A 19,049-nucleotide genomic window follows, 5' to 3' on the forward strand; every position below is an offset into this window, starting at 1 on the left:
GCCATGTTTCCAGGGCCTGTCCACGTGGCGGCACCTGTTGGTGCTTCATCCCTTCCCGCGGCGGGACAGCATCCCTCGTGTGGACCTTCGTCAAGTGTGTGCTCACCAGCTAACGGACGGCTGGGTTTTCAGCACTGTCTAGTCCTATCCAGGGGCGGGACTGAGGCCGAGGCCCCTCTACTCGCCGGGTGCATCTATGCGGTGGGCGGAGGCTGTGGCGCTGACCACCGTGTCCCTGTCTTACAGCTTCCTCATCGTCCTGGTCTGCCTCATCTTCAGCGTGCTGTCCACCATCGAGCAGTATGCCGCCCTGGCCACGGGGACCCTCTTCTGGATGGTACGTAGCGTCTGAGGGCGTGGCTGGATGTCGTGGCTGCCCTGGAGGCTGGCATCTCCCCAGCACTGCGCCCCATAAGGTGGGGCAGAGCCACCCCCGGCCCCTTGCCCACACGTTGGCCCTGCCCTGATACAGGGGCACCTCCCCAGACTCCACACTTGCCAAGTGACTCGGGATGTATGTGCCACAGGCGAGGGGGCCAAGGACTGAGAGGAGCCTGGAGCTGGTGGTCTGAAAGAACTTCCTGGAGGAGCGGCTTCCAAGCTGGGCTGGAAGGAAGGAAGGAGGAGGGAGGGTAGAGCTGGCATTGTGGCCAGCAGGGGCCTGCCCGAGCCTTCATGCACAGTGTCCCTGGGGTCTGGGTGACACCTGCCCCTGGGTTATGGCTGGCACATGGGCCCTGCTGGTGTCCCAGCAGAGCAGCCCTCACCCCAGGCACCTGGATGGTCCCTTCCATTGGCCTGAGCGGTGTCGGTGCCATCTGTGCCAGGCAGGTGCTGAGAGCAGGGCAGGGCAGGCTCATAGCCTGGTGGAAAACCCCGAAGTTGATCTGGCCGTGAGGCTGCCCGGAAGGCGGGGTGCAGGGAGCCAGCTGTGTCTGGAGCCCACAGGGTCCCCACGCAAGCCGCCTGAATGTGGGCCGTGGGCAACAGGACTCCGGGAGGACTGGGTCCGGCACCTCTCCGTGGCTGGGCTTTCGTGTTTTCCTGTCTTGTCGTGGAATATTTCCAGTATCTGCAAAGAAAGAGAGAGTCACGACTCAGGTCCTGGCACCCACAGGCAGATCTGGGCTGGTTTCTTGCTGCTTTTCGGTGCTGTGTCTTCCTGGCCAGGGGAGCCTGTCCCGCCGGGGTCCAGAGTCCTCTCACGATGGCCTCAGCAGTGGAATCCATCCCATTTCTAGGGAGTCCATTTTAGCTTTCCTTCGTTGCTTTTGGACCTTGAGCCATAGCTGGAGGAATTCACCTGTGGTTCCCTCCAGCCCTCACCAGGTTAACTGGGTGTGCTCCATGGTGGCTGGGAGTTTCCTGGTTAAGTGGTGTGAGGCACAGGCCTGCTGTGCTTCCCAGTTCTCCCAGCGCCGTGTTTTCCACAGTCCATCTGTCCTGCCTGACTGGAGGGGCCGTCTTCTCTGTAAGCCAGAGGTCCAGAGGCAGTAAGAAGGGTCTGCTTTGGGGTTTTTCTATTCTGTCCCACTGGTCTGCTGGACTTTTCCTTTACCGGGGCCCTACTGACTTGGTTCTCCCAGTACTAAAGTCAATTTCATGATGCCACTTTGTGCCTCGGCAGGGCTTTCTTTTTGGGGGGTTTCCTGGTGGCACTTGCAGCCTTGCTTTTCCCAGTGAATGTTGCCATCACCTTATCCAGCCCCGGGAAGAAACCCAGTGGCAGTGGGTGAATGAACTGGGGGAGACCGACAGGTCGGTGGTCTCCAGGAGTGTGGTGTGTGTGTTTATGGGCAGCGTTTTATGGTTTCATTATGTAGATTTCAGGCAGTTTCTGTTAAGTATATTCCTGATGATGATAATATTGATGAGAATAAGTTGTTATTGTTCCCATCACATAGGGAGTCTCTAGTCTCTCATGGTTTCCAGGCACTTTGCTGGCATCTGTGAAAGCTGTTAATTTCTGCTACAGCCTGTGGCCCCGCCGCCTCTCAGGACTGGTCGCAGAAGTTTTTCCCTCTATCCTCTGCATTCTTTTGTGTTTCCAGATAAGGGATGTCCAGGAGGGCAGATTGCTGCTTGGGTCTGTCCAGAGCTGGGGGTGGTGCCTGTGGCCAGCTGGGCCCTCCTGGCTTCCGTGGGCGGGTTGGCTGCTGGGCGGGGGGTGTGCACCTGCTGCGCTTAGGAAGGGTCCTTCGGGTCCGATGCCTGGTGTGGTTTTTTTTTGAGACGGAGTCTCGCTCTGTCGCCCAGGCTGGAGTGCAGTGGCCGGATCTCAGCTCACTGCAAGCTCCGCCTCCTGGGTTTACGTCATTCTCCTGCCTCAGCCTCCCGAGTAGCTGGGACTACAGGCACCCGCCACCACGCCCGGCTAGTTTTTTGTATTTTTAGTAGAGAGGGGGTTTCACTGGGTTAGCCAGGATGGTCTCGATCTCCTGACCTCGTGATCGCCCGCCTCGGCCTCCCAAAGTGCTGAGATTACAGGCTTGAGCCGCGGCGCCTGGCCGTCTGGTGTGGTTTTACGGTGACCATGTGGATTCTGGTCAGGGGTCTTTCCTGCTTCTGTGAGGTGGTGCTCCTGTCGGTGGGGGGCCCACCTTGCCTTCCGGGGACAAATCCCCTTGGTCCTGGCATTTGAGTTTCATGTCCTATCACACTGTACCCTCATACTTTGTTCAGACTTTTGCACTGCACCAGTGAAGTGGGGTGTATGTGTCGTCTTGTGCCATCTTGGTTGGGGTGAGGCCATCCTTCCCCCACAGGGCAATGTCCAGTAGCCTTGGCAGCACGGGCCCCATGTTTTATGGGGTCCCCATGGCACCTGTCCAGGATCCCCACGTCCTCCACACCCACCACAGACCCGGCTCTCAGGTGAGCACCCAGCCAAATCTCTGGCTGTGACTAGCAGGAGGACGTTCTGCCCTCGCCAACTGACAGGGTTGGCTCAACTTCAGGAGTGGGCATGGGATGTCCTTTGCTGGTTCTGCCATGGGAGCTGGGTCTGTGGGGGGGGTCCCTGACCTGGTAGTTGTCCCTGGAGGGCCTGGGGCCAAGGATGCCAGTGGTTCCCAGGCTGTGAGAGCCGGACTGCCAATCATTCCCCTGGAGGGGCTCCGTGTGAGGCCCTTTGTACCTCTGCAGGTGTGTGTACATGTGTGCATGTGTGTGCCCATATGCATGGAAATGTGTACACGTGTGGCTGTGTGTACACGCATGTGTGTGTTTATGGGTGAGCTGTGTGCTTAAGTGTGCATCTGTATCTGAGTATATAAGCGTGCGTACACATGAGCACGTGGGGACTTTCATGCATAGTTGGCTCTGTTTCAATGTATGTACATGTGTGCACATGTGTGAGCATGTACACGTGCAAATGTGGCCACATATAGGCACATTGTACTGTGCACCTGTGAGCATGTGTTGTGTGTTTATGTATAGATATGTGTTGCTGTGTGTGTGTACCTATGTGTATGTATGTGTGTTCATGCCTGTGCTGTGTGTGAGACGTGAGATCCTGCCTGTCCTGTCCCTCACGTACTAGCTTGGATCTAGGTGGTTAGCCCCTCGCCTCCCACGTGGTCTGGGACTTGCTTGGTTTTAAGTGGAGCATGGAGCCCCGGTGCTAACGTGAGCCCACCCAGGTGCCCCTGCCCAGCCAGGGCTGTCAGCACCACAGCATCCAGGTTCAGGTCCTGACTTCCTAGGTGGTCATCTCCCAGGCAGCTGGGAGGGCAAAGCCTGGAGAAGCCTGCACCCAGGCCCAACCTGCAGGGACCTTCAGATGTGCCCTGGGCTCCACGTGCCCATCTACAGCTTGAGAATTAGACATTCCCAGGGCTCCATGCACCCGTCTACAGCTCAAGAATTAGACATACCCTGAGCTCCACATGCCCATCTGCAGCCCGAGAATCACCAACAGCGCCCCAGGGCCCCCGTGTGGCATCTACACCAGGCAGGGGACAGGAGTGAGGAGCAGACCAGGTAGGGTTGCTCCCTAGGATGCAGCCCTGCCCAGGCAGGAGGGCAGACCCTAGATTTCAAGGCACATTGCTGAACTGTGCCCGCAGGGAAGCCTCCAGGATGGTCCTCATCCCGGCAGCCCTGCCCACTGTCCACGCATCCCTGGGGTCTGTGCGCCACCTGGTGGCTATTTGCTGAACTGTGGCCACAGACCCCTGGTCAGCAGGAACCAGGCCTTTCACTGCCCTGCAGCTCCCTCTCCTCCAGGCTGGGGTGGCATGGCAGAGAAGCAGCCCGCAGCCCCAAGCAGAGAGCCCCCTTTCTGCTGAAGTCCCCTTTGCAGTCCCCTCTGCCTTTTCCACTGCTTGGAAGGCAGAGACCCTGGCCGCCTCCCTTGTCCCTCCTTCTCTCATGCCGGCTGCCTCCCTGCCACACCTCGCGTCTCACCAGGCAACCCTGCACACAGCAGCTGGGGAGGACTTTCTAAGACAAAAATCTGATCATTCCAGAAGCTCCCTGTGACGTTTAGGGTACACTCCCCAAGGTGCCACGTTCAGGTCCGTCACCTGTAACCCTCCCCTCTCCACCTCCCCCAGCCTGGGCTCACTCACTCCAGGCCAAGCCTTGGACATTCCTGGCTGCCCCAGGGCCTTTGCACACCCTCTGCCCTGGGCCTGGCCATCCTCGGGAGTGTCAGCACTCAGCCTCTTATCAGGTTTCAGGCCTCTGCTTGGCGCCATCCTGCACAGCATCCCCGCCGACCTGCCCTGTTCTGGGTTGGTGGGGCTATGGGAGGCTCAGAAGCATCTGTCTGCCTCAGGCCATTCCACACTCCATGAGGGCGGGACCCCGTGGCCGTGCTAACCCCACAGGCTCCGCATGGCGCTTCCTGGCTGTGCATGTGCCTCCCTGCATCAAGTCCATAGGCCAGAGTTGCCCGACGAGGACACCCCACTTTGGTATGTGCTTCTGGTTTCAGCTGCCCCTGCATGGTGGAGGGGTGGGAGACGCCCTCCCACTCGCCTCGCCACGCTTCCCAGCAGTCTCTCGAAGCACTGGCCTCGTGGAGTCAAATCCTTCAAGGGGATTTGAGGGTCCAGCTGTCACTCAGTCATGGCCATGGAGGGCACACTGGGGACACAGCAGAGAGTGAGGCAGCCGTGGGCCCGGCCTTGAGAGGCGGATGTACAGGCACATCAAAGGCAGAGCCAAGACTGAGGCATAGGCTCTGGGTGGGGAGTATCTGCAGGGACAGTGACCACTTGCTTGGAGGAGGGGGCGCTCAGGTGGGAGGGGCACAGTGAGAAGGAGGTAAGCAGGTGCTGGCAGGGCAGGCAGGGACCCCTCCCAGGGCTCACAGCTTCCAGTGGACAGCAGGTGCAGGGCAGGCGCAGGGCGGTGGCGCTCAGAGCATAGGCAGAAGTCGGGGACTTCCTGGGGAAGGGGCTGACAGCAGGTTCCTGAGGCTTCGGGCCTGGAGGAGTGAGGACGGCTGTTGGGTTCTTGAGTCCAGCAGAGGGAGGCTGTGCAGGGTTGCAGGAAGGACGGTTGGAGGTGCTGGGGGGAGGCACAAGAAGCGGAGGTGTTTGCAGCCCCTGGGGCCAGGCGGCGGGAACGCCTGGAGACGCCAGAGGGCGCTCGGGTTACATGCAACTCCGGAGCTGCTGGCCCCCGCCAAGGAGTGCTGAGCGCGGGGAGCCCAAACCACAGCCTTGGGGAACCCAGGAGGGGCCGGCCGGGTGCAGGACCCGCGTGAGGAATTCCGAGAGCACGATGTTTAAATGTTGGGGGAAAAAGCTGATCAAAGCGGTGTGTTCCCAGGGAGCCCCTGTTTTCTCGTTTCTTTTCGTCCGCCCAGCTTTGCCGTGCCAGAACGCTGTTATCTCAGCACGGCTAAGGAAACCCCAGCGCGGCCTCGGAGGGATTAGGCTTTCTGCTGAACCAGGGATATGCGGTGGGCCTGAAAAAGCCATTTCGGGAGGAATCTGGTCTCGGCTGGGGTCCGGCCGACACCGTGAACAGCGCGTGAACAGCACGTCGGAAATCTGCTGGGCAGGGAGATTTGCTCATGGCCTCCTAGGGAGGAGAGCCACTTCCTGGGCTGCAAAGAGGGCCCCAGCCTGGTTTCTGAATTCGGAGGGGGCTGTGTGTGCACGTGTTTGCGTACATGCGTGTGCACACTTGTGTGCCCACGTCTGTGGAAGTGGCACACGTGTGCATGTGTGTACTGTGTACGTGTGTGTGCTTGTAGGTAGCTCTGTGCACACACGCATACACATGTGCCTGTTGTGTGCGTGCACACGTGTGTCTGACGTGTGTGTGCTTTGCGTGTTCTTGCTTGGGAAGGAGTTCCCGGTTTGGGTGGCTCCCCTGTTTCTTGCGGAGGCTGGCTGCTGCCAGAAACTGCCCCCCTGCTCTCTGCAGGAGGAGACCCTGCCTTGGCCCAGGTGAAGGCCTGGCTTTTGTCTCCAGGATCACGGCTTTTGTCAAACCCCACACAAAGAGAGAGGCACTCAAAAGCACAACACAAACATGGCTCGTCCGCGCCTTTGGTGGTGAACATACCAGGGAATTGTCCTGCAATGCCTGTGGTTAAAAAACCCCGTGAGCGGCGGCCCCGGAGGCCTAGGGGATGAGGTCATCGCTGCGGCTTCCTCCCCTCTGCTGAGGCTCCCTCCACCCCGCCCGGTGGCCCACCCCTCCCGCCAGCTGGAGCCTCCACTGCCTGGGTTTCTGCTGCCCCTTCAGCACAGAGCGAGGCCTCAGTTTCCCTCCCAGCACAGAGCGAGGCCTCAGTTTCCCTCCCAGCACAGAGCAAGGCCTCAGTTTCCCTCCCAGCAGCAAAGTGAGACCCTGTGGAGAGTCTCTGGGCCTCTGGGCCTTGTTCCCTCTCTGTGGAACAAGGTCGGGTCCTGTCCTCAGCGCCCTGGCCTCCACTTGCTCAGGGCGCCCGCAGGCCCGCAGGTCCCCACCTGGTGTTTTCCACCTGGGACCCGCAGCTGCTCCGATGAGGAGCCTGCTCTGCGCGCGGCCTCAGGCAGTTTCCCGCAGCGCCCTTGCTGCTGCTGCCGGGAAAAGACGCAGAAGTAAAGGCACCTTTGCCCGCGTTGGGGAACCGGTGGGTGACTCAGAATTTTCCTCAACCCACCCCGAGGTCTGATTCCCTCTGCAGCTGCCGCCCGCTAGGGGTTCTCTTCCTCCCTGCCTGCCTCACTCTGCCTGGTGAGCTCCTATGGGTCTGACAAAGCCCCGTCCTGCACACTTGCTTCAGGGGCAACTCCCCACTAGACTGGTTGCCCAGGGACGGGGGTACCCACTCCCTCCTCAGGGCTGCAGGGTGCTCTGGGAAGCGTCATGTCCCTCTGTGGGGTTATGGGCTCACTTGCCTTTTTGTCCCTGTCACTCAGGAGCTACCCAGCCAAGACCGGTCCCCACCGCCCAGGCCACTCTGAGGCTTCAGAACGCAGTCGTCAGCTCCCTGGCAGGGTTATTTCCGCCTGCATTTGTTCAGCCAGCAAATCTTTATTAAGCACCTACTGTGTGTCAGGATCTATGTGCAAGCAGACCATGGGCTCATGAAAGGCAGATCTGGACTTGGATTCTGCACCCCGGGATCCTCACTGCAGGGCCCTGTGTATGTGTGGGCCAGAGCCCTGGTTCCTGTCTGCACTGAGACCCTGGAACTAGGACTTGACAGATGTGGGCCCTCCCTCTGCACAGCCCCCAGGGCACGGGGTGGCCTGCAGCTCTGCACAGCCAGACTTGAGGTCACTGCCCCGTGAGCCTGTAGGAGGAACTTCTCACTCATCTGTCCTGAGACCCTGCCTGGAGCCCACCCCAGGGAGACAGAGGCTCTCGGGGCCTGTTCAGGATGGAAGGATGCTGGAGCTGGACACTGGCCTGTAGGCTTTGGACAGGCAGGGGTAGCGAAGGTGAACGTGGACCAGGGGCAGGGGGAACAGGGTAGGCCCGAGTGTCTCTCTGGAGCTGTTGGGGGCACCTAGGTGGGCTGAGCTTCAGCTGCCAAGGCTCCTCCCGGGTCAGGGTCGGCCCCTGATGTCCTGGCAAGAGTTCCAAGAACAAAGGCTCAGAATCCACCAGGCAGAACTTGAAGCCACTGCCCTGTGGGGACAGGAGAAGTGACTTGGCCGACTCTCCAGAGCCCGGTGTTGGTCACTGAGGCCCAACAGATACCAGTCCCTCCTGCCTTCCCCTTTAGTGACTCTGAAGCTGTTGAAATCCCCGTCTGCCAGGAGCTCCTCGTCCTGGGAAGTCCTGTGCAACTCCCTCGCTGCCTTTCAGAGCCCTGTGGCGTCTCTCTCATGTGCTCGCCGTAGAGCTTCCTAAAAGCATCCCTGTCACCCACGCTGCACCTGAGAGAGGGCGGCCAGGTGACTGGTGCCCCCTGAAGACCCCGGGCCAGGCCCCCTGGCTCTGGGAATCCATCAGAGTGTCTCCTTTCTGAGGCCGCTTTGCTGGCGTAGGATCAGCCACGGCGTTGCTGCTCCGCGGAGGCAGCCTGTGCTTGTGATGGGCGCCCTGCTTCGGGTGCTCTGCTTCAGGGTGTGGGATGCACAGCTGGGGGGCAGGGGCGCTGCTGAAGCCACAGTCTCAGAGCCTGAGGCCCACAGGACATGGCATGAAGACCCAGTGGCTCTGCTTCCCCGGGACAGCCTTGGTCCAGCCTCACTGGCCACATGCTCTGCTTAGCACACCCGCTGCTGTCCCCAGCCACCCAGCCCCATGCACAGGCCACGCGGTGACAGGGGCTGCTGAAGGAAGGCCGGTCTGCTCCCTGTCTGTGATGGGAGCTCAGGCTCAGGGCAGGGCAGCAGGGGCGCTCAGCTGGGCCGCAGCTCCACGGTGTTGAGGGATTCTAGAAATTTCCTGCTATGCCAGGCTGCAGCAGAGACTCCAGCCCCACCAGGCTTCCTGTACTTGGTGATAAACGCACCATCCACAGTGCCTGCGGCTCTTACAGGAGTCTCGCGTGCACCGTTGCTCAACCCCCGAGAGTTACGGAAGGAAGGGAGGCTGGGGTGGGTGCTCCGAGTGCCTTGTTAGAGTGGAGGCTGGTGCTGCCCTCCCCACAGGGTGGCTGGCAGGGCTCCGCAGTTGCCTGGCCTGCAGGGGCGGAGGACCTGGGGAGACATGCTGAGCCCTCCCAGCCAGACACTGAGGGTCGGGAGGGTAAAATGTGATTTTGAGGCCACCTGCTACAGTTTCTCGGTACCTCCCTCTCTCAGGTGGGTCTGGAACCCGACAAAGCTGGTTTGGGCCACAGCAATGGCTTCCCAGGCTGTGCTTCAAAACCAGACACAATGCGTGGCTCTCCCTCCCAACCTCTGGTCTGCCAGAGGGACTGCTGGGCCTATCTCCTGCCACATGGGTCACAAGAGTCAACCCGGGCTGTGTGATGGGAGACCCCAGGCTGGGCGGCTTAAACCGTGGAGGTCGCCTTCTCACAGCTCGGAACGATGGAGGGCCGAGACCCAGGTGTGGGCAGAGCTGGCTCTTCTGAGGCCTTTCCCAGCTTCTGGGGGTGGCTAGTGACTGTTGGGTCTTTTGTCTTGTAGATGTAGTACCCTAGGTCCCCCCAGTCCCTCCCTTTACCTCACAGGGCATCCCCCTGTGTGAGTCTGGAGCCAAATTTCACCAGTCTTACGGGATTGCAGGCTACCCACTGACCCCCTCTTAACTAATCATTTCTGTAGGGACTCCATTTCCAAACAAGGTCTGACTCTCAGGTACTAGGGATTAGAGCTTCATCATATGAATTTGAGGGCAACCCAGACCCAAACCGTGGCCCACAGGGTGGCTCCCTGTGTGTGTAAATAAAGCTTTATTAGCACACGGCCCCATATACTTGAGGGCCTAATGCCTCTGGCTGCTTTGTGCAATGGCAGATTTGAGTCCTGCCATGGAGACCGTGCAGCCCACAGGGCCTACGATCCCTACTGTCTGACCTTCCAGGAAAGGTTTGCCACGCTATTTATTTAGCAGGATAATTTTGGAAAGAGCAGTTGCTAGGGGCATTTAAACTTGCATTCGAATTAGTAACAATGTTATTTTCTGGGAAAATAGAAGTGGGAGAGTGTGTGCCCCGGGCCAGCCCAATGTGTGTGCCCCAGGTTTGTACAGCGCCCAAGTTGGCGCAGGGCCTTTGGGTTCCACAGTCTGTGTCTTTCTTCCTGGATGTTTGAATTTTGATTTAATCTCAGGCTTGTCAGTACGAGCAGCTCCCAGGCACCCTCAGCCAGGTCAGCAATGGCTTTCATCTTCTGCCATTTGCTCTGCACGTTTCTCTCTATGTGCAAAAACCTATATGGGTTTTGTGGGGTTTTTTGTTGTTAGTTTTTTAAATTTATTTTTTTTTATTTATTTATTTTTGAGAGAGAGAGAGTCTTGCTGTGTTACCCAGGTTGGAATGTAGTGGTATACTCATGGCTCACTGCAGCCTTGGCCTCCCGGGCTCAAGTGTTCCCACCTCAGCCTCCTGAGCAGCTGGGACTGTGGGTGTGTGCCATCATGTCCAGCTAGTTTTTGTATTTTTTGTAGAGATGGGGTTTTGCCATGTTACCCACGCTGGTCTTGAACTCTTGAGCTCAAACAATCCTCCTGCCTCAGCCAACCCAAAGTGCTGAAATTATAGGCGTGAGCCACGGCACCCAGCCTGCTTTGTTTTCATCCTGAGTCATTTGAGAGTAAGTTGGAAACAGTGTGATCCTTTCTCCCTATAAAGCGTGTGTATATCCTCTGGAATGAAGACCTTCAACTTAGCCAGGGTGTCTGACTCTCAAGACACGGCTGTCCGTTTCACAGCCTGCATTCAAGACTCATCACTCGTCCCAGTGAGTGTGACTGCTTTTTCCTCATTGCACGTGACTGTCACGCGATTTCGGCTTCTTTGACCTGGAGCAGCCCTGCCCGGCCTTCCCTTCATGGTCTCTCTCTTGAGCAGGGAGAGGTGGTGGACGTGGAGGCTTGAGGACAGTCCCCTGGCCCCAGGGATGTTGTGTGGAGGAGTTGGCGGGCTCACAGGCCCCTCTGTGGGGCCCAGGGCAGAGGCAGCAGGCAGGCTGTCTCCAGCACAGTGGACATCGTGTATGCCCCAGCCGGGTCCCCTGTCCCAGGACCGCGGTCGACAGGGTTTGGGTTGGCTACGTTCCTGTCTGAAGGCAGCTGCTTGGGCGGAGGACAGCTGACATTCCTTCATGCAAAATCTGCTCGCGGGAGAGTCGTGAAAGTGGGAATCCTGGGCTGGAACCGGAATGTTCCCCGAGTACATAGGAATCCTGGGCTGGAACCGGAACTTTCCCCTAGTACAGGGGGCCTTGTGTGTGGAGGGGCCCCACGGTGAATCGTTTTCTTTAACAAAGACTTCCTCTGTGCAACCCACACCCGGGCCTCACGTTATCTTTTGCAGGCCAGAATTGTCATATATATCAAATTCGTTCAGAACAAGATGGGGTGGGGTGGGGGGCGGTGAGGGGCCCGGGGCAGGAGGTAGAGGAAACTGCAAGATTTTTTAAACCTTCCCGAAAAGTAACTTGGACAGTAACCTGATTCTGTCCAAGTGGTTTGTGAGAATCGGGTTGACACCCCTGGGCCGGAACCTGGGAACCGCCAGTCCGTGTCTTTCCTCCAGGGAGGCTGTGCAGAGGGAAGGCAGTGAGACCCAGCTGGGTTTGAGGAACCTGGGGCTTCAAGGGAGGCACTCTTAGCCCATGGTGCTCCAGCCAGGGGTAGGGCAGCCGCAGCATGAGTGCACGATGTCCCGTCTGCAGCCTGTGGTCCCTCTGGGGGTCAAGGTGCCTGTTCCCCATTGCTCCTCCATCAGAACTCCTCCAGATCTGCCAGGTGTGCTCCCTGGAGGAAAAGGGGATGGGGACCTGGCTTGTGCCTGAGAGCAAGTCCTCTTGGGGCCCCAGAAAGACCCCGTAACGGCCAGGTAGAAGCTCCCACCTGCTGTGCCAGGAGAGTCTGGGGCCCTGTTGGCTCATTCCGTCGTCTTCCCTGTTTTTCAAGCCACAGGAGTGCGATCTTTCCAGAGCACTGAGTGACTAGAGGAACGGGCTTATGCTAGGCAGGCGCTGGCATCTTAGACAATACCTGACATCTTTGCGGAACCTTGGTGAGAGGCCCCACAAGCGTGTGACCCTGTGCAGACTCCACCGCAGCAGCCTGGGGGCCGAACCGATGGCTGTGCCGGCCGTAGGGAGCGTCCCTCATCCCGCCTTTCCAGAGGTCCCTGGGAAAGGCTGGTGGGAAGGAAAGCGGGGCTGGGATGGGCCCATCTCTCTCTGGGGCAGGAGGAACCAAGAAGCTAAACGCAGCCAGGTGCCTGCCCGGCAGCCAGTACTCCCCACCACGCCCCAGTGCCTGGCGTGCATGGCGCGCGTGGTCTCCAGGTCTCTCCCCAGTGCCAGGTGTCTGGGTGGTCTCTCTAACTCCCCCTACCGCACTCGCTTCTCTTTCTCCTCTTTTTAGAAATTGTGATGATTCAGCTCCACGTTGGTAATGAGAGAGCCAGCGGCCTGGGTTTGGGTGCAGGCGCAGTTGGGGCCGAGCAGGGCGCCTGTGGGCTCTGCCAGGGTTGGGGCTCAGCCCGGGCAGGGGCTCTGTGTCGGGAGGAAGGGCCTTACTGGAGCGGGAGCCCCCAGCCCCTGGAAAGTGGTGACTGCACAAGGACAGGAGTGAGGGGACCCTTAGGCACCCAGGCTGTTGGAGGCCCCCACACCGCCATGGTGCTCTGCTCTCGGCAGCCCTGGGTCTGGTTGGAAGCTGTCCCTGGTGAAGGGCGGCCGCGGCTTTCCAGCTCTCCCAGGCCAGTTCCCGTGTTTTCTCTCCCGCCTTCCCCATAGTCCAGGACAAAAGTCAGACCTTGGTGGGGGGTGCGCCTGCTGCAGGGCCCCCGGGCTTCTCCATTCGGGTTTAGTGGGATTAGAGTGTGCGGCCGTGGGGACAGGTGTTTCCTTTATGTTCTGCCTGAGGGCTGGAAAGAGCCTCATCAGTGAGCGCCACGTTCGGTGGGGGTCTCTGGTGCAGGGGAGCCGGGGGGCCGGGTTGGGTTAGGTCCTTGTTTTCACATCTGACCCTGGCCAGCTGGAGAGCCTCGCTTGAAGCGCAGGGCAGCAGCTGACACAACACAACGGGACGGGCTGAGCAGGCCGGGCACAGGCAGGCGTGGGGGAGCTGGCACCGGCACTGCACGTGGGGCTCCCAGGGGGCTGCCAGGGAAGTCGTTGGGGGATAATAGGATCCGCCCTGTGGGGCCCACTGGCCAGGGGGTGCTGCACAATGAGGTCCACCCGCTGTGTCCCTGGACGAGGAGGTAGCCTGAGGTCTCCTCTGACACTGGGCAGCAGCCTGGGGAGGGGGCTGGGCAGGTGCCAGGGGAACCCCCTAGGGCATTACATTCAGATGAGTTCTAATCACATTCTTGGCTTCCCAGGTCACACAGAGCGAAAACCAGAGGTCCTGGCCAAGGACCATTGAGGTGTGTCATCGTGTGACTTTGCAGGTGGGGGGACGGGGCTCGGTGTGGCCTCACGGGGTCAGGAGCTGTGGCTCGAGCACCTCGGACCCCAGCCCCCTGTTCAGGGCCAGGCCTAGACAGCTCTTCCCAGAAGATTTTCTGTCTCCCGGGTATAAAACTGGAACCAACAGGGATGCCTGGAGGGGGATACCTGGGGCCAGGGGCTGCCAGCAGCCTCCTCAGTAGCTTACGGGAGATGCTCTCAACCCCAAGGTTGGCTCGGGAGGAGTGGATGTTCACTTCAGGTGTCTTTAGGACCCTGGCAATTGGGGACAGTAGTCTCCTCCCCAAATATGCAGTCTTGACTCCTGGCCACTTGGAAGGTGTATTCTGGACCTCGCAGCTTCCTGCCCTTTAGGATGGCAATGGGAGGCAGAGAGCACAGCCTGGGGACTTGCTGTGAGGGGATTGCATTTGGATTTTTAGGTGGAGCCAATCCCTGTTGGGCTGAGAAAAGTCCTGGGCGGCCGTGAGCTGGTGGTGAGGTTTCCAGACTTGGTCATGGTCAAGGTAGTTGAAGTTGGGGGTTGGAAAACACAGTCATGTCCAGCCCAGAGGCCTGGTGGAGAAGAGGATGCACGGGCACACACGCACAGACATGGGTGCACGGATGGGTGTGTGGACACATGCACACACAGTTACCCATGTGGACACACTCACGTGTGTGCTCACGCTCAGGCTCAGACACGTGCCTGCACGCACACACGCACACGTGCGCGCCCAGCCCTGGACCTCGGGCAGGCAGGGAGAGAGACCCCCTCGGGGCCGCGTGCCGTTTGCATATTTAATCCAGAAACTGTCAGCATGGGAAGCCTGGATGAGGACAAAATGTCAAGTGAGTGCCGAGAGGCGCAGGCCACAGCCCCTTTTCCTGGCCGGGCGATGATCTGGTCAGTTTCCGAGCACCATGTGCTGAGAATAATCTGTGCATTGAGAGCAGCATTTGGTGGGGGACCTGGGGGAAGGGCGGGCGTCTTTATTTCGTTTTAGCTTTCTTTAGTGGGGCCTGTGTCTCTTCTCGCTGACCATTTTCAGAAACTGGCTAGGGAGGATCGGGGGTGGCTGCTGTCCTCCGGGGAGGGACTGAGCTGGGCCCTGTTTGCGGATCAGTTCTCAGTGTTGCCCACCCAGCCAGGTCCCTGGACCTGGCCATGGCTACAAAAGCCTGGGATCGAGGATAAAGCCATGGGGACGCCGTTTTCAGGATGCTTGTGAGCAGGGCTTTGTCCCCACTGTTGAGATACTCTGAACGTTCCCAGAAAGCCTCTTCTGCTCGAGTTCTCGTGCTTCATCTCAGGCTCAGGTGTTTGGGGTGTTCTTTTTAAATGAGGACATCTGTTAGACCACTTAGGAGTTCTAGAACCTGAGGAAAACCGCCTCTCATCCCGGGAGTTTGTAAGACTTTGTAGTTTCTCCCCAGTTTTCATGGAGCCCTTGTCAGAGGCACTGAGGCCCGGGTCCTGTGGCCGATTCTCGCATAGACATCAGCTAAGGGGGTTTGGGGGCCGGTCGGCAGCCTCCGGAGGCTTCTGCACCCCTCCTGTGAAAAGCCAGCGTCAAGCTGCGGCGTGGGGCCCCCTAGCTTGGGGTGGGCCTCAGACGCTGTCGCTGTGCCTGCTGTGGCTCTTCATGGCCCTGGAGCCTGGGATTGCGGAAAGACTCCCAGACCTTCCTGGAGAAACTTCAGGATGTGGGGGGATCCAGACTCCCGAGACGTCCCAGTGGGTCCACACACATCACCAATCCTCTCTGCACCTCAGTTTCTTCATGTGTAAAATTCAGGTCACATCAGTACCGCAGTTCCCGGGGCTGTGCCGAGGGTGTGGGGACATTTGGCACGAAGGTTCTCAGTCCAGAGCCAATGGCCAAGAGGGCAAAAGGGTGTTGGTGGGCGATGCCTCCTCCCCTGACGGCCAGGAAAAGAGGTGCTGGGGAAGCAGGTGTAAAGGGCCCCGTGCCCACCAGAGGCGCGCTAATTGCGAAGGAGGGGCCCCCGCCAGGAACCGCCATAGCCTCAGTTTTATTTATTCTGCTCACTCAAACAAAAAATCAGCTTTGTTGAGGTATAATTGGCATAGAGTAGACTGCCTTGTTTAAAATGTACGATTTGACCAATCTGGACATGGGTGTGTGCCACGGGACCATCACCACAATTGAGACAGCAGGCACATCCGTCACCCCCAGAAGGCTTCTCGTGCCCGTCGCTGGCCCCTCCTCCGCTGCTCCTGGCTCTGGACGGGACCCCTGGTCTGTCTTGTCAGTGTAGACGGTTGGCGTTTTCTGGGGCTTGCTGTCAGGGGAATTATACAGTGTGTGATTTTTATTGTTTGGTTTCCATCACTCCACATTTGAGAGTCGTCCAGTCTGTGGCACGTAATAATCCATCCCTTTTTCATTGCTGAGCCGTATCCCATTGTATGGACGCATCGCAGTCTGTTTATCCACTCGTGTGCTGGTGGACTCTGTATAAAAGTCTCTGTAGGGACTTATATTTCCTTTCTTCATGGGTAAATACCTAGAAATAGAATGGCTGGATAATGTGGTGGGGTATATAGATATATAGATAGATATATAGAGATAGATAGATTTTTTTTTTTTTTTTTTTTTGAGACAGAGTCTCACTCGGTCGCCCAGGCTGGAGTGCAGTGGCGCCATCTCACTCAGGTTCAAGTGATGCTCCTGCCTCAGCCTCCTGAGTAGCTGGGACTACAGGCGCCCGCCACCGCACCTGGCTACTTTTTTGTATTTTCAGTAGAGACGGGGTTTCACCGTGGTCTCGATCTCCTGACCTTGTGATCCGCCCGCCTCGGCCTCCCAAAGTGCTGGGATTACAGGCGTGAGCCACTGCGCCCGGCCGGGTGTATATTTTTAACTATTTAAGAAACCGACTAACTCATCAACACTTGACATGGTCCGTCATTTTCATGTGAGCCAGTCTCAGAGGTGTGTGTGGCATCTTGCTGTGGTTTTAACTTTCATTTCCTAATGACCAGGGATGTTGAGTATCTTTTTACGTGTTTCATTGGCATCCAGGGAACATCTTTGGTGACATATCTTTTCAAATGTTTCACCCGTTGTAAAATTGGGCTGTTTGTCATCTTACTGAGTTGTAAAAGTTCTTTATATATTCTGGTTACATAGCTATTTGTTTTACACATATATTCTCTAGTTGCTGGCTTTCCTTTTCATTTATTTAGTAGTTTTTTTGTTTTGTTTTTGTTTTGTTTCGTTTTGTTTTGAGACTGGGCCCCTGCACTGTGCTCAGGCTGGAGTGCAGTGGCGTAAACGTAGCTCACTGCAACCTGGGATTCCTGGGCTCCAAGGATCCTCCCACCTCAGCCTCCCAAGTAGCTGGGACTGTAGGCATGTGCCACCACAGCTACTAACTTTTTAAAGTTCTTGTACAGACAGGGTCTCACTTTGGTGCCCAGGTTGGTCTCAAACTCCTGGCCTCAAGCGATCCCCCTGCCTTGGCCTCCCAAAGTGCTGGAATTACAGGTGTGAGCCACTGCTCCAGGCCCAATAGTATCTTTTAAAGACCAAACATTTTCCATTTTATGAAGTCAAATGTAGCTTTTTCCTTTTCAATATTTCTCATGCTTTTGACATTATATTTAAGAAATGCTTACGAAACACACAGTTACTAAGATTTTCTGCCAGTAGTTTTATAATTTTTGTGCTTACATTTAGGCCTAGGATGCATTTTGGGTTAATTTGTCTCTATCATGTAAGACAAAGGTGGAGATTCATGTGTTTTTTCTTATGGATGACTGACTGGTCCAGTGTCATTTATTGAAAAGAGTATACTTTCCCCAGTGAACCACCTTGACTCCTTTTAAAAGGTTCAATGTATCGTAAAAGTGTCTCTTTCTGGACACTCTACTGTGATCCGTTGATCTGGGTCCTTTGCATTTACATATAAACTTTGGAAGCTGCCTGCCAATTTTTACAAAGAAGCCTGGTAGAATTTTGTTTGGGATTGCTTTCAACCTAAAGATCAACATGGGGAGAATTGACATCTTACCAATATTGAATCCTCTGATCAATGAGACTATCTCTTTCATATATATATGGTTATATGTCTAATATGTATATGGTTATATAGCTCTTATACATATAAGGGTTATATATCTCATATATATATATACATATGAGGTTATATGCCACTTATTTAGATTTTTAACTTGTGTCAGAGATGTTTCATAGCTTTTAGTGTATAAGTCTTGTACATCTTTAGTGAGATACCCAGGTATTTCGCATTTTTTTAATGCTATTGTCACTGGTATTTCTTCTAATTTAGAACTGAAATGCATTTTGGCAAATTTATCTTGAATCTTGCAACCTTTCTAAACCCAGTTATTTTTGTTCTAGTGGCTTTTGAAAAAATTCCATTGATTTCCTTACGTAATATTGTTTTCTGAAAATAAAGACAGTTTTACCTCTTTTTCTCAAATGTGGACGCCTATTTGTTTCTTTTTCTTGCCTAATTGCACTGGGTAGCTCATCCACTACAGTGTCCAGTAGAAGTGAACATTGCCCTGTCCTCAGCCGTAGAAGAAACACCTTGTCGTTCACCGTCAGGTGTGATGTTGGCCCTGGGTTTCCACAAATGTCTTTACCAGGTTAAGGAAACGTCCTCTCTAATACTATTGCTGAGGTCTTTTAATACGAATGGGTGTTAAATTTTGTCAAATGCTGTTTGCTACATCTTTTGATATGATCATGTGGTTTTTCTTCTTCAGTCTCTTAATATGATAAATTATACTGATTCATTTTCACAGGTTAAACCTTGTATTCCTGGATAAACCCCACTTGGTCATGTTGTAGTATTCTTTTTGTGTATCATTGGACTTGACCTGTTAAAATTCTGCTAACAACCTTTGTATCTAGGTTCGTGAGGGATATTGTCTCTATAATTTCTTGTAACGTCTTTGGCTTTGGTATTAGAGTAATGCTGGTGTGAGAAGTGAGTTGAGAAGTGTTCTCTCTCCCTTTTCAAGAGGGAGTTTGTGTAGAATTGGTTTTATTTCTTCCCTGTGTGTTTGGTGGACTCCATCAGGAAAGTTGTTTAGGTAGGCCTGGACTTTGCTTGATGAGAAGATTGTTAACTAGATTTTAAATTGACTTAATAGTTATAGTCCGGTGATTGATAATTATATTCAGGTGATTGATAGTAGTTCTATTCAGGTGATTGATAATAGTTATATTCAGGTGATTGATAATAGTTATATTCAGGTGATTGATAGTAGTTATATTCAGGTGATTGATAATAGTTATATTCAGGTGATTGATAATTACATTCAGATGATTGATAATTATATTCAGGTGATTGATAGTTATATTCAGGTGATTGATAATAGTTATATTCAGGTGATTGCTTCTTGAGTGGGCTTTGATATTTTGTGTATTTGAAAGAATATGTTTGTTTCACCTAGGTGTTAATTATATTGGCATAAAGTTGTTCAGAATATCCTGTTATTATCCTTTAAACAGCTTTAGAATTTGTAGCAATGTCTCCTCTCTCATTCCTGATATTGGTAATTTGTGCCTC

At 55.5% G+C, this 19,049-nt stretch overlaps 1 protein-coding gene across 2 annotated transcripts in view; it reads left to right on the forward strand.

The window, feature by feature from the left end:
• Positions 1–19,049, forward strand: part of KCNQ1 (potassium channel, voltage gated KQT-like subfamily Q, member 1) — a 407,135-nt gene that overhangs the window by 89,561 nt on the left and 298,525 nt on the right. For both annotated transcript variants that reach the window (XM_011930101.1, XM_011930102.1), the window contains one exon: positions 247–337. In XM_011930101.1, the coding sequence (XP_011785491.1) occupies positions 247–337 (91 nt within the window). The remainder of the gene's footprint in view (positions 1–246; positions 338–19,049) is intronic.

The sequence above is a fragment of the Colobus angolensis genome, unplaced genomic scaffold (assembly GCF_000951035.1).
Source record: "Colobus angolensis palliatus isolate OR3802 unplaced genomic scaffold, Cang.pa_1.0 Scaffold84, whole genome shotgun sequence".
NCBI lineage: Eukaryota > Metazoa > Chordata > Mammalia > Primates > Cercopithecidae > Colobus > Colobus angolensis.